This window comes from Arvicanthis niloticus, chromosome 14, assembly GCF_011762505.2.
Source record: "Arvicanthis niloticus isolate mArvNil1 chromosome 14, mArvNil1.pat.X, whole genome shotgun sequence".
Classification (NCBI taxonomy): domain Eukaryota; kingdom Metazoa; phylum Chordata; class Mammalia; order Rodentia; family Muridae; genus Arvicanthis; species Arvicanthis niloticus.
In genome coordinates, this window is record NC_047671.1 from 43,665,121 (window position 1) to 43,680,798 (window position 15,678).

General features: G+C 37.8%; 2 protein-coding genes across 3 annotated transcripts in view; both read right to left on the reverse strand.

Moving 5' to 3' along the window:
- Positions 1-5,182: 5,182 nt before the first annotated feature.
- On the reverse strand, positions 5,183-9,080 carry Spink14 (serine peptidase inhibitor Kazal type 14 (putative)). Its single transcript, XM_076912715.1, has 3 exons — positions 8,514-9,080; positions 7,743-7,786; positions 5,183-6,413 (listed from the first exon to the last, which is right to left on the reverse strand). Exons 1-3 carry the CDS (start codon positions 8,581-8,583, stop codon positions 6,273-6,275), a joined length of 255 nt encoding a protein of 84 aa, XP_076768830.1. The 5' UTR covers positions 8,584-9,080; the 3' UTR covers positions 5,183-6,272.
- A 5,137-nt stretch (positions 9,081-14,217) lies between these two features.
- Spink5 (serine peptidase inhibitor Kazal type 5) overlaps positions 14,218-15,678 on the reverse strand; it is a 62,030-nt gene continuing 60,569 nt past the window's right edge. For both annotated transcript variants that reach the window (XM_034518396.2, XM_034518394.2), the window contains exon 32: positions 14,218-15,521. In XM_034518396.2, the coding sequence (XP_034374287.1) occupies positions 15,504-15,521 (18 nt within the window). In that variant the 3' untranslated portion in view covers positions 14,218-15,503. The remainder of the gene's footprint in view (positions 15,522-15,678) is intronic.

The window sequence follows — 15,678 nt, forward strand, 5'->3', positions numbered from 1 at the left end:
TTGTGTAGGTTTTTCTTGTTGTTTGTATGTTATATTCACAACAGTGGATGCTTTTGTTTGTTTAAAAAAGCTAATGTTTTGGTTGTTCCTCAATCATCTTTGGGAAATGCAGGAGAAACTCTTGTAATTAACTTACTAAACTTGTTGCCAACAGAGACTCGCAAGCAAACATTACATAGAGCTCAGAGAGTCTTCAGGGGGAATTGGGAGAAGGATTGAGGGACCTGAAAAGGACAGGGACTCCACAATAAGACGAATAGAGTCAACCAACCTGGACCCTTCGGAGCTCCTAGAGTCTGAATTACCAACCAAAGAGCTATCACAGGCTGAACCTAGGCCTCTGTGCACATATATAGCAGATAAGCAGTTTGGTCTTCATGAAGGTCCCCCATCAACCAAAGCAGGGGCTGTCCCTGAGCCTGTTTCCTGCCTGTGGATCCTGCATCCCTAAATGGACCACCTTGTCTGGCCTCTCAGAGAGGATGCACCTAGTCCCACAGCAACTTGTGCCTGGCAGGGAGGGGTACTTGGAATACAGGAACTGCTGATAATGGGTTGTATTGCAAAGTGAATAAGTAAATTAATTAATTAATTGAAAAAGAACCTAAACTACAAGGAGCCTCACAGAATTGGAGGAGCAATTTTAGAATTATTTGAATACATGCTAATACATTCTAATGAGAATATTCTGCTACAAACCTTTTCCCACTATACCCCCATTGTTAGACCATAATGAACCTAAGCCCTATGTATAGCAGATAATTTCACCTTCCTGTAAAGAACTGTACGTGAAATTATGAAAAGACTGTGGTGTACAGAGTGTATACAACCCGACCTGCTCCAAGCCATCTTTATTTCACCAAGTTTAAGCAAATTTCCTCCACAGTATTGGTCTAAACTACAGTACTTTACTGCCCCCTGATGGGAAGATGAAGGATGGCCAGGTAAAAGTTGTTACAAGTCCTTCAAGGGTTCTTAACAATTAATAATGCTTTTGTTGTTGTTATTAATGTATATAAATTAATCAATTATTAAGTTAATATTAAATTAATTTTATTAATTTAATTTAAATTAATATTAAATTATATTACATTAATCAATTAATTAATCTATTAATCCACTTTACATCCCAATATCAGCTTCCCTTTCCTCCCCTCACTTCCCCTGTTTCTCCCTCCCCTCTTTCTTTAGGAAGGCAGAGCCCCGCTCTAGGTATTAACCCTCTAGCTACTCCCTAACCCTGGCACATCAAGTCGCTGTACTACTAGGCATATTCTCTCCTAGTGAGGCCAGACTAGGAAAAGGTAGTCCATTTAAAGGAACAGGATCCACAGCCAGGCAGGCAACAGATTCAGGGTGAGCACCCACTCCTGTTGGTGGTGACCAACCTGCTCATCTGCTCCATATGTGCAGGGGGCATAGGTCCAACCTGTGCTCTCTCTTTGGTTGGTGATTCAGTCTTCAGGAGCCCCCAAGAGTCCAGGTTAGTTGACTCTGTTGGTCTTCCTGTGGAGTCATTGTTCTCTTTGGGACTCTCAATCCTCCTAACTATTCTGTAAGACTCCTTGCATTTGGCTGTGGGTCTCTGCATCTCTTTCCATTGGTTGCTTGGTGGAGCCTCTCAGAGGACAGTTACGATAGGTTCCTGTTTGCAAGCATAACAGAGTATCATTAATAGTGTCAGGGATTGGTTCTTTCCCATGGGATGGGTCTCAATTTGGAGAAGTTAATCATTGGCCACTCCTTCCATATCTTTTCTTTGTTTCTGCACATCTTGTAGGCAGGACACATTTTGAGTCAATGGCTTTGTGGGCGGGTTGCTGTCCTTATCCCTCTACTGGAAGTGCTGCCTGATTACAGGAAGTGGGAACTTGAGGCACACTATATCTCCCACTGCTAAGAGTCTCAGCTAGAGTCACCTCCACAGATTTCATGGGGCCTCCACCACCACCAGCCCCTGCCAAACCTAGGTCTCTGACAAGTCCTAGAGATGCCCCACCCTGCTCTGATCCTCTCTCTCCTGCTGTCCCTATACCTAATCCCTTCTCCTACCCGGTTTCCTCCATCCATCCAACTCTAAAATCTGTTTTATTTCCTCCTCTGAGAATGATTCAAGCATCTTTCCTTGAATCTTCCTTGTTAATTGGTTTTGGGGGGGGTGTCTGTGAATTATATATTGGTTATCTTGCACTTCATGGACAACATCAACTTATAGGTGAGTACACACCATGCATGTCCCTTTAGGTCTGTGTTACTCACTCAGGATAATATTTTCTAGTTCATCAGTTTATTTGCAAAATTCATGATGTCCTCATTTTTAATGTGTAAATAAACCATATTTTTGCCTATCCATTTTTCAGTTGACAGACATCTGGGTTATTTACACTTACTGGATATTAAGAATAAAGTTGCTATGAACATAGTTGAGCTAGTGTCCTTATAAAATGGTTGAGTATCTTTTGGGTATATGCCCAGGAGTGATATAGCTGGGTCCTGGGGTAGAACTATTGTCAGTTTTCTGAGGATCTGCCAGATTGATTTCCAGAGTGGTTGTACAAGTTTACACTTCCATGATCAACGGAGGAGTGTTCCCATGATCCACATCCTCACCAGCATCTGCTGTCACCTGAGATTTTGATCTTAGCCATCTGACAGATCCTGATGGAATCTCAGGATTGTTTTGATTGACATTTCCCTGATGTCTAAGGACACTGAACATGTCTTTAACTGTTTATCGGCAATTAGAGAGTATTCTTTTGAGAATTCTCTGTTAAGCTTTGTATCCTATTTTAAATAGGATCATTTCTTTGTTGGTATCTAATTTCTTGAGTTCTTTATAAGTTTTGAATATTAGCCCCATTCAATTGATAATCTCTATTATTTTTATTATTTCTCTGTTTAGTTTCTGGCCCTTGGTGAGATGATGCATTTGACAATTACTATAGTGGAGCAAGCAACATGTCTTACAGGTTGGACTGAGATTTTATAATTCACAGTGAGTAGTAATTTTTAACAGGTCAAGTTTAACTGTATATGCAATGTTAAAAGAATGCAGGTTTGAAGAAGATAGAGGAAAATTGTTATCTTAGCATCAGATGAGAGACAGGAGGGAACATGAGAGATGAAGGAACACAAGAAAGAGGGAAGCAGGGAGAGAAAGGGGAAAACAGATGGGGAAATAGAAGGAATGAGTCACTGTGGGCAGGAAGAAAAGGCAGAAGTGGCTACTGGAGTTAATTCTGAAGGCAGAGATCGCATTCTGTGTTCCAGAGGTGAGAGATGAAGAGACATTTGCTCTACAATTCACAGTAGAAGACAGCATTACATTTAGATACACAGTGAACTCTTTTCTCTCTTCAGAAATACCTACAATCAAGTTACAGGAAAAAAATCTCATCAAAACCATCACCAGTGCTGTGCAGCATATTTTATATAAGTGTATCCCTGTTTACTAAAATGATCTCTATTCTTATAAAAACAGTCATACCATCTGGGATTCTTAAGAAAAAAGTGTAACATTATATTCTAATACAAACTGTAGAAGATTTTAGAGGAAAAATAAATACAGTGGCATAATAAAGAAATTTTCTTTTCATTTCTGACATTGTGTTCCCAGAGAAACCATAATATAGAATCTAAAAAGTGAACAAAACATTAGACTAAATAACACAAGACATTGAAGGATATTCTTTTGAGTTTCAAGTTATCTGCCTCAGCATTCACGTTATAGGAGAACCTAGTAGGAATAGGCATAGGCACAGGCACAGGCACAGGCACAGGCACAGGCACAGGCACAGGCACAGGCACAGGCACAGGCACAGGCACAGGCACAGGCACAGGCACAGGCACAGGCACAGGCACAGGCACAGGCTAGGCATAGGCAAAGAAATAAGAAAGACATGGAAAATCATGAACTAAGGACACAGAGCTGGGAAATGAAAGTACAACCATGCTATGGGAAGGGCTCAAGAGATTGCAGATTGCTGCTTATGGAGGACAAAAGAACACAAAAGAATAAAAAAGATAACAGAGTCCAGATCTTACACAGGATCCCAACAGTGCCTGATTAAGATAAAAAAGAAATTCACCTTGTGACATTAATGTGGGATTAATAATCTTACCAAAACAGATCAATGTGATATAAAACCAGTAGCATTTGGAAACAATCCTCATCCCCAGAGTTCTTGATGTTCCTGTACCAAGTATGTGAAGTAATAAGAGTTGGCATGCTATAAAGGCCAAATACCTCCTTTCCCCCCCAAGGCTCTTTCCTTTCAAATTCTAAAAATGAGAGATCTACACCGATTTCATTTTTGCTGTAGCCCTTTAGGCACCATAAAGTCATCAACCTGACCTAAGCTTACAGAGCACTGGTAAGTAATAGAGTCATTTTTCTCCCAGGCCTGATGTGACCAAGCTACTGAAAGATGGCAGCACATGAATGCATATCAATCTGCTGACTCGATCAGAAAACAAGTGTGTGACTGTGTGGTATGCACAAAAATGAGGTATAACATGGAGAAACATATTCTTATATGTACCAGAGGATAAAAACACGTCTTTAGAATTCAAGAGAAATGACCACTGAGACATTTATAGGTATGAACAATGTAATCTTTTTCTATTGGACATAAGTAGGGCCATTGAAGACACAGAATCATTTTAGACTCATGTAAATGCCTCCGTATCAAGACTTAGATGAGGATTCAAGTTGGATACAATGGAATAACTCTAGTTATTGCCATTGCTTGGGAGGCTAAGGCAGGTGCATTTCAAGTTTGAGACGAGCCTGGACATAAAGTCGGCAGGGGAGACACAGTAAGACTACATATCACAAAGACATAAATAATAAAAATGCAAATAAATATTTAAGGAGAAATTTACAAAAGCCAGGCATCAGATACTGATCAGGAAGACAGCAATGCTCTCTAATTGGATTAATTTTTTTTTAAATGATGAGAAAATAAAGAAGAATTTGTTCTGGGGAAACCCTAGATGTTTTACACAAAGAAGGCCATTGTTGGTAATGTTGGTGAGCTGACAAAACCTACTGTTTTCCTTTGGCCTCTGGTTTAAATGTTCATATCTGCTCTACTGCTAAGATATGAGACAGAGACTCAAGACACAAGTTAAGATATTCAGGAAAATTTGTTTATTTGTAGAGAGTGGGATTTATCCCAGAGTCCTCCAACCTGTGAGAGGATGCTTTAAAAGTGAGCTACATCTCCAGGCCAGAATAGTTCATATACTAATGAAATCACAGAAGGACCACCTAGGTGTCAGCTTCCAATAAGTCTTATCACCAGGAATCTATGAAAAGAAAAAAAAGGTAAAAGGAGAAATTAGTCACTATAAGGAAGTGTCTATGCTGGAGATAAATGGAAAATATCATCTTACCCACCCAAGTTCACTCACCTAACACCTTCCATTGTGGTAATATCTAATTCTTCCCCCAGATTTCCTAAACGAAGGCATAATAAGCATTTGATTAAGAAATTTTCCCGGGGAAAGTTAAGATTCAGACTATAATGTTAGCTAGTTAGGACAAGGGTGAGGGCATTTGCCACTGAAGATACCTACGACCTCTTTAAAATAATCTCCCTGATTGGGCCTGAGTTTGTGACATGTGAGGTGGAAGAGCCATCCATGATTCAACCAACACTCTCAGCCTTTGGTAAAAATGAAAACTACTGGGACAACTCAGGGTTTATGCTGCCTCTCCTTTACCCCTTGCACAAAATGACAAAGGATTGTTAGAATAAGGGTTGCAGTCGACAGCACAAGAAATGGTTAACATCATGGTGGCTTTGCAATCTGGGTGTTTAATGACTGATTTCCTGTCATGGAAGTCTAAAGACCTGAGTAATCAGTCATGGACAGTGGACCAAAGTTTGCTGTTGTGCTTGTAGAGTTCAAGGTTTTAGACATCGAGTCAGCAGAAAATATCTAACAGAAGATAAAGGTAAATTTTATTCTAAAATCAAAGTGGTGGGGATTGAAGGAGTTCTAGAATTTCTGTAGGCAAATCCATTCATTATGGGAGTATTGGAAATATGAGGAAGCACATAAGGGGCACCATTCAGTCTAATGTGTCTACCTTTTATGCCAGTAGAACCTTTTGTTACAACGGTTCATCTAAGGAAGTACTGATTTCTGTCTCCCCAAGTGGAAGAGAAAAACTGGTCTCATGGATGGTGAACTTGGCTGGGGCAACATGGACAGAAATAATAACCAGCAAGCTAACAGTTTTTTTCTTTCCCTCCAAAGAATACTCACAAGCTCTCAACACACAAGACGCAAGGATTATTATAGGTTACAAAGTTGGTGCCACAGATGGGTTGTTTTAGGTCAGGGCAAGGGTCCACTGTTTTATTGAACCAATTCAAATTTACTTTCTTATAAGGACATTTGATCTGAAATTGAGTGGAAACAAACAAAGAGATAATTAGAACTGCACTCAACAACAGGATTCTTATGGATTGTATTAGGGGAATCCAGTCAAGTCAGAATCACATTCCAATATCACAGTATCTCCCAGTATATCTACGTATAAAGTAATGGCACTAGATTCAGTCTACACTCTGTCTAATAAGTATCATTTCCCGTGGCCAGGAACTCTTAGAGGCCTGTTAAGCTATAGTGAGAGAAAAGAAAACATTTAAATTCATGAATGAAGAAAAGCTAAAGTCACAAACACTTGTAAAGTGAAAGACTACGCTGTAGCAAATCTATACAAATGCAAAAGAAATAACCTTTTATTTATACTTACCTTTTATTTCACTAATCACATATGTGTTGGCCCCACAATATACACAAAGCTGAGCAGGGTAATCAAAAAGAAGAAAAAAAAAAATCCCCCTTCTCTTTTACTCATACAGGAGCTGCAAACACAATTTGAGCCTCTGCGCAGAGATTCCTCACTCCTTTACATTTTTTTCTGCTTCCAGAATCCAAGAGATTCCTGCTTCCGTATTTTCAACCCAGTAGAATGTTATATGACCATTCTTTTTACAAAAGAACAACTACCTGAAAGCAACTTTGTGAATGTTCAAGTCCATGGTCCTCTAAGAATGAAAAGAACGCCTCACACCTGGCCAATGAAGACTCATTATGCAGAAAGAGTTTCTAAATACACTGGATCTCTCTCTCTCTCTCTCTCTCTCTCTCTCTCTCTCTCTCTCTCTCTCTCTCTCTCTCTCTGTGTGTGTGTTCGTTCCCAGCTTTGATCACTTTATTTTAGGCTCTAAACAACAGTAGTCCTATAATTCTCATGTGCTCATGTACATATTGGCAGAAGCAGATTGAGTCAGTGAGTTCTGACAAGAAAAGTGAAAGAAGACAGGCAATTGTTAGAGGAGCATAGAGATTCTAAGAAGTTAGATAGGGGACAGGAGTAGGCAAAATGAAAATGAATTTTATGCCTATATGAAATTCTCAAAGAACAGATAAATGAATACATTTTTAAAAATTAAAATATTAGATTCAGAGAGATAAGTCAGTGGTTAAGAGCACTTGTTGCTCTTGCAGAGGACCATGATTCCATTCCTAGCAGCCTCATGAAAGCTTATCACAACTGGTAACATCTGTTCCTGAAAGTACAGTGCCCTCTTCTGTCTCCTGTGATCATCATGTCATATGTAGTATACTTACATAGGAGCAAGCAAAACACTTATACAATTAAAAAAAAAGTCTTTTAAAAATTCGATTTGAATTGAGTCCTAGAAAATCTAGTAGGCAATTACCTTAATAAGTCCATGTGTAGGCCACCAAACTCGAGCACCTGGAGCTAGAGAGTGCATAAATATATTGTAAAATTTAATCCCTGATAAACCATAACCTAACCTTCTGAGAGAGCAAGAAAGCTCAAATTCCTTACAAAGTAAGCTCGAAGTAATTAAAAGCATTATTTCTTTTATATATTTATTCATCCTTTTGTAAAATGCAGGCTGACGTTCCTGCTTCTGTAAACAATCAGCATAGGAAATGAGTGTACCACCAGTGGGAATGCTGTGAGCCCAGAGTATCAAGTGCTTTGGGAGGAAAGCAACACTTTGTTAAGTGGACATTCAACAACTTTCAGAAGATGTGTGAAAAACTGAGAACTCTGTTCTGCTTGGGATTCCCAGTATGACCTCTTCTCTAGAGGTCACAGAGATCCTGAGCCACTGGAGATCATTGTGGGGCATTTCCAAATATTTTTTGAGATGTGCTCTGGATGAAGAAATACTGCTGTTCACTTTCAGTCATTACCTCCCAAACTGCTTTCTCTTCCCTTTGCATTAGGTCCCACAACCTGCATATAACATATAGCAAAATCAAAACTTTATGTCTCCAGATCAGACTGTGCTATCTCTCTAAGCATGTGTATGGTAAAGCATGAATGTAGTTGTCTGTATCTATAATCACAGACAATATTCCCTAAAGTCATTTTAATTCAAAGTATTTCTGTATGTTACAATGTTAATTAGCATCCACAAAACTTTGCATTCTTAAAGAAAAAGCAAATTACTCACCAGCCAGGAGCATCAAGTGGAACATGATGGATAACAAAAATGACCAGAGAACCTGGAAATATTTGACCATTTTTCCTTCTGGTGTAACTGTGGAATGATGTCTTGAGATGCTGTCTCAAGATATCACCTTTTGATACAATTACCCAGGGAGACATAATCAGAATGTTAAAACAACTTTCAAAAGAATAGCCCACTGTAAATTCCACTTTAGAACTTATTCCACCCCAATTCAAGAATAGAAACCTAGGAAAAGGTAGACCTTTACTGACCACCTAAAAGATTAAAATTAATGAGCTCAGTGATAAAATGAGTACGAATACTCAGAAAATAGACAGGGATCATAAGTTTCTATTCTGTGTGCACAATTGTACTATTTTAGTATGGAGATGTTTTACATCTCTTGAAATGGTTACTCCATACCCCAAATTCTATTCACATTTATTTTTTTAAAAGGTGCAAAACCAGTCTGGAGCACATAGAAGTTTCTAGACATTACTGAAGCAATAGGGAGAAGGAAGTCTTTATTTTCTTATGACATAGAGATGGGATCTTTAAATCAAGAAAAAGGTAGTGACACTACAGGCAAATTTAGCTATGCTAAGAATCTTCTGACTGAATAGTAAACTCTTTGGGGTATTCTGGGATACTGAGTAACAAAAGAAACTACCATATCACCATCTCAGGGAATCCTGAATCCAAACCAAGACACCAAACTGTCTCTGGAGAATAACACTTTCCATAACAATTGGAAATTTTTGGCAGAATATCTGAGGCTCCTGTTTTGCCTCTTCTCAAGATAACGCTGGGCATTATGGTCTTATTAAGCATATCACTATCTTATCCTGTAATCTCCCTCTAGATTCCCCAGGGATGGAGCAGCAACAATAAAAGCCATAAGTCCAAACATATCAACTGAGTTCCTTTCATGCTCCATGCCACAGTTAACCCACCTTAGAAGGAGGCGATGAAGTTAATGGGTTCCTTTTTAGCTGTTACTTCTTCTTTAAAGCTCAAGTATTGGGGCTTCTCAAAAAGACAGTAGTTGCGTAGGAGAAGGCACTGAGGCATTGTGTGCTGAGATGAGCTGGTCCTGGTAGGTCCATCATGATGTTAGTTAGGTCAAGGTCAGACCTCAGTAGGGGATATTTGAAAGGCCTTGTGGAGGGCAAGAACTGGTCACTGGGGAGGGCAGCCAAGGCAGCATGTGGGCATTACGTGCTGCAGTTGGAAGGAGCACAGCCAAAACTTTACAGACACAGTAAGTGTCCCCTAAGAGACTTCTCAGGCAGAATGAAAAAACACAAAGAAACACCTAAGCTACAGGAGGCTGGAGTAGTGATCTGCAGTGGTATGTGAGATCCAGAGATGTCATCTTCAGTGAGTGCATCCTTGTTCCTTAGGCAACCTGAGCCTTTGCATTGTTAATGGGGACAATGTTAGCATGGTGGTGCTTCCTCTGTTGCATGAGTTTTCTGGGTTTTTTTTTTTGGGGGGAGTGGAATTCCTATAAAAGTTCTTTTGTTTTCATCTACGAAGAAAATACACTAGATAGACATTAAAATATCCCAAATGACATGGAGTTAGGCAAGTCAGAAAGAAGTGTTAAAAATGTTGACTTACAATTTCACTTTTAAACCAATAAAAATAAAGACACATAATACACTGTTTATTCCAATTTTCAATCATGTTTTGAGGTATACATTGTTTTTGCCATGTTTTTAATGAAAAATAAACTGCCACATTTTCTTAGTTTTAAATAGCCATTTAAAGCTTATATTCATGTTCTTTAAAGCACAGCCCACCACATATGTGAATGTTAATTTATTAATACTTAATTGTTCATTATGGTGATTCTGATTCTCAATTGTTACTAAAATTCTGTAATAACAAATTTGTTTGCCTCCATTAACTTATCTCTTACTCCAATTTAATATTTTAACATGCTTATTTATAAGTATACTGGAGAGTCTGTAATGAATCTGGGCAATCTAACACATGAAGTCTTAGAATTCCATATGCAGAAGCTATATCAAGGAAATAAAACAGGAAAGTAGCAGATAGACTGTTGGTAAGAAAGGGGACTGGCAGTATGGTGACAAGGGAGGGCAATGGAGGGATATGTGTGCACCAAACACTACATGCCTAAGTGAAACTGTGGTAATGAAACTTATTCTTCTGTACAACCAGTGTATGCTAATGATGCTTTCATCTAGTTTGCATGTCATAGCTACAACGCAGGCTACTTTGACAATAATGTAGTAGTCTTAGATGAACGATATATTACTCAATTCAGAAAGAAGAGGCATTCTACTGTTTAGGAAGGTTTACAGATGTAGAAACATATCTGGCAACAGTATTTTGTCAACATGGAAAAATCATTTATTCCCTGTGCAATTACAGAAATTTCCCTGTGCATTTATTTTGATGGCTTTTAACCACAGCTATTAATGCAGATGTCATAGAATCACAGTGAAAGATTCACTCATTGTTAAAAATAACAGTGACTGTGAAACTACTTTCCACTTGAAAGTAAATAACTCACATTTTCTACTTTGATTTGCTGCAAAATTCATTAACAGGTCATCACTGCTCTGATGAGTTACAGAGACCCTGTGTAGAGGCTAGGATTCTAATTGGTCAAAATCAGTAAGGAACATTGGAAACATAAGGTGAAAACAAATGGTTAATCTCTTTCTTTAATGTAGTTACTGTCACAGCCAGGCAAAGTCACTTAAATTATACAAGCTCAAGAAGGTAACTGCAAATATTCAAGTTTTCTGAATCTTGAGACATTGGGGTATTAATGATGATCACTGTATTTCTCACATAAGCATTGAGAAATGAAACAGTAAAACTGGCAGATATGATGTCTCAACTATGTAAAATTAAGTACCAAATTTGTAAGATAAAGATGGTTTCATATTGCAATTAGTAGTCTGTAAACATTATTTAATCCTGAAGATCTTAGGAAAAAATAAATCCTGTATAGGAGAAAAAAATCAAAATAATTTTAGCATTTTTAGACCCTTACAAATCCCAGGAAAACTAATATTAAGAGAACAGGCTAGATATTTATTAATAATTGGACATGTCTCAGAGCACTCAAATTTATGGTTCTTGTTATATGTTGCAATAATGGACTAACTTTAAAATGACAATATAAAAATTTATGGAGGTATCATCATTGCTGATTTCAAGCTGTACTACAAAGCAATAATAAAAGCTGCATGGTACTGGCATAAAAACAGAAAAGTTGATCAATGGAATCTAACTGAAGACCCAAAAGTAAATCCACATACCTATGGATACCTCTTGATTGTTGACAAAAAAGCCAAAGCTATACAATGGAAAAAAAGAAAACATCTTCAACAAATGATGCTAGTCTAACTAGATGCCTGCATGCAGAAGAATGCAAATAGATCTATATCTATCAGCCAGCACAAAACACAAGTCCAAGTGGATTGAATACCTCAATATAAACCTGGACATACTGAACGTGGGTGGAAGAGAAAGTGGGAATAGCATTGAATTCATTCGAACAGGAGACAACTTCCTGAACAGAATACCAACAGTTCAAGCACTAAAATCAATAATTAATAAATGGGACCTCATGAAACTGAAAATCTTTTGTAAGGCAAGGACACCATCAAAAGAACAATATAGCAGCCTACAGAATGGGAAAATACCTTCACCAACTCCACATTTGACAGAGGGCTGATATACAAAATATACAAAGAACACAAGAAACTGAATAACCAAAGTATAAGATCATCAACAAACTAAATATCCCAATTAAAAATGGGCACAGATCTCAGCAGAAGAATCTCTAGGGACAAAGAAATACTTCATTGTTCCAGATACTTTAGTCATCATGGAAATGTAAATCAAAATGACAGAGATTCCATCTTACACCTTTCAGAATGGCTAAGATCAAGAACTCAAATGACAGCTCCTGTTGGCAAGGATGTGGAGCAAGGGGAACACTCTTCCATTGATGGTGTAAGTGCAAATTAGTACAACCATTTTGGAAATCAATTTTATAGTTTCTCAAAAAATTGAGAATAGATTTACCTTAAGATCCAGCTATACCACTCCTGGGCATATACCAAAAGGATGCTCCACCACAATGATACTTGTTCAACTATGTTTATTGGGTTTTATTTGTAATAGTCAAAAACTGGAAACAATCTAGATGTGCCTCAAGTAAAGAATAGAAAAAGAATATGTGGGACATTTACACAATTGATTATTACTCAAGAACTAAAAACAAGGACATCATAAATTTGTAGGCATATGGCTAGAACTAGAAAAGATCATCCTGAGTGAGGTAACCCAGAAAGACAAACATTGTATGTATTCATTTATAAGTGGATATTACTCATAAAGTACAGGATAGTCATGCTAGATTCTACAGACCAAAAGAAGCCAAGTAACAAAGATGGCTCACGTGTAGATGTGCAAATATCACCGAGAAGCTTAAATACATTAGGCATTGGAGAGGGTGAATGGATGGAGGGGACTGAGTGGGGAAGGGAGTGGGGTTGGAAAACAGGAGGGATGAAGTGCAGGTAGAATGGAGGAAGACAATATTGGGAGAGACAACTGGAATTGGGGTAGGTGCATCTCTGGGATATCTAGAAATGTAATGCAATGGACACTCCTAGGAATCTATGAGGGTACTATTGTGCTAAGACTCTTAGCAATGGGGGATAGGCAGTCTGAACTGGCCATCTCCTGTAAGCAGGCAAGCCTTTCATTGGAGGAATGGTGACATTAACCCAGCCAGAAAACATTAGGCCCATCATGTGTCCTGCCTACAAGGATGTAGAGGGGTAAATGATGGAGCAGAATTTGAAGGATTGGCCAACCAATGATTGACCCAGCTTGAGACACATGCCTTGAGAGGGAGTCTAGCCCTGAAACTATTATGACATTCTATTGTACTTGCAGACAGGAGCCTAGCTTAACTGTCATCAAAAAGGCCTTACCTAGCAACTTATGGAAACAGAAGCATAGCCAGACATTAAAGCAGAACTCGGGGAATCTTGTGGAAAGTAGGGAGGAAGGACTGAACTTCTGGGTGGATCTATACCAGGGTTTTAGTATGCCTTACATTCCAAATTCAGCTCACTTTCTACAGCTGTAAACGTTGGTTGTCTTGGTTTCTTTTGTTATTTTATATCATTTTCATATATAAGGAGACATCTTGGAGGTTAAGATTTAAATTTAAAGGCTAAACTCATCTGTGTCTCATATATTGCTTATAGTAGTCTCTTATATTGCAAATGTAGTTTCATACAATATTCTTAATGAATTTGAATATGAAACAAAGTTTTATGATGAATATAATGTGTTAGCTAAATCAAGGAGTTTTATGCATATTGTATTTAATATGAAATATAAAGGTTTTCTTGATTAGACATCAACAAAATATTAAAAATGACATGACAAACATATTTCTAAAAGGCTCATGAAAGAGAGTTTCCAGATTTTCTACATATGAGCAAGAAGGAGACATATCAGATAATCTCTGAATCAATCCTGTTCATAGCAGAATTACCAGGAACATAGCTCAACAATCCTGGACAAATGGCTACTGATCATCCATTCCTTGTTTTTGATGACACAGAAAAATACATAAAGCATGAAGAATGACTAATTTTCATTCAGTTACAAAGGACAACAACAATCATAAAATCCTATATTTGGCTTAGTGGAGATTTATTTATAAAAACAAAAAGAGCAGAGAGAAAATACAAAATGAACTTCCTAGATCCAAATAGGTCAGTCCCACTGTGAACATTTTGTCTGTAGCTGAGAGTGGCTGGAGATATGTAAGATTCTCAGTGCTTTCTGGTGTGAATCTGGTACCTACCACAACCACAGAACACCAGCGACTAGAGTCTGAGAGGAGCAGAGTTCAGCAGAAATTCTGAAGCCAGAAATTTTGTTTCATGTCATCCCTATCTAATACATGTATCCTTCTCAGGTTTTCAGATTTTCCATCTCTGTCATTCCATGGTATAGCTGCATTATCCACTACAGCTACCTACAGCTCCATGTGGCCAATGAGCACTTGAAATACGACTGGTCCAAACTAGAGGTACTAATAGTGGAAAATACATACCAGTATCAAAGATTTATTAAGTAAAACATTTATATTACTTGACTTAGTGAGTCATGTATAGAGCTAGATAACATAATTAGAATTAATTTTACCTAGTTGTTTTGCTAACTACTCAAAATTTAAATTATATATATGTATGTATATACATATATATGGCTCATACAACATTTATGTTGGAGAATACCATTCTAGAGGTTTACATATATTTGTAGATTCATCTCTTTAGACTTTCCCACACTGTAGGTAGAAAGCAATGGCATAATCTCAAAAATTAAAAAATAAAACCAATTATTAAGAGTTAAATAATTAGTTATGAGAAAGTAATAGATTGTGTTAATTATAAAACATACAATTAAGGTATGGTATTTATGGAAATACAGACACTAAATAGGGGTATGATATATTAACAGGTAGCTTCATACATTTATTGGCTGCCTGAGAGCCCATATTGCCCTACCTCTTCAATGATGGGAGCAACTTGCCTACCACTGTGTTTAGCAAGACAATGGGCACTGTATATTCAGCCACTATTAAAAAATATTCCTATTATCTAGCAGTGATAAACAAATCCCCAGAAGGATGTTCTGCTGAGTTTCTACTTTTATTAAACAGGCAGCTGGATAGACAACATTGTGATCAGATTTCCAGAGCACAGACTGAGTGGAGATTTCCCCACATCCTCAGATCACTGAGTCTAGAAGGAAAGAGATGGAAAGACTGAAAACCAGTGAGTCCAATTCCAACAGCTCTGCATTATTTTCTATAGTAAAAAGAAGAGTTTGAAGAATTCTTTATATATACACAGGTGGTGAAGGCAGGCAGTTCAGAATCGAGGCTTAGCTTTTTCTCTGTGATTTCACCAGTCATTGCATCATTTTTTCCTGGAAATGAAAATGAATAAGTTAGGTGCTAGAACTCATTAAAACTACAAGGATATGGTTGAACCATAAGGCAGTGTATTAATCTGTACCATGACCTAATGATATTAAATAATGCTTACATTCTACATGCTGTGATAGCTATTACCTGAGCATATAC

Bases quoted from the DNA above. Each gene is read 5' to 3' on its own strand.
- Spink14 (XM_076912715.1), bottom strand. From the start codon at position 8,583: ATGGTCAAATATTTCCAGGTTCTCTGGTCATTTTTGTTATCCATCATG. The intron at 7,787-8,513 runs GTGAGTAATTTG...TGCACTCTCTAG, and splicing joins CCACTTGATGCTCCTGGCTG to CTCCAGGTGCTCGAGTTTGG. The intron at 6,414-7,742 runs GTAATTGCCTAC...ACTCAATTTCAG, and splicing joins CTACACATGGACTTATTAAG to ATCAAATGTCCTTATAAGAA.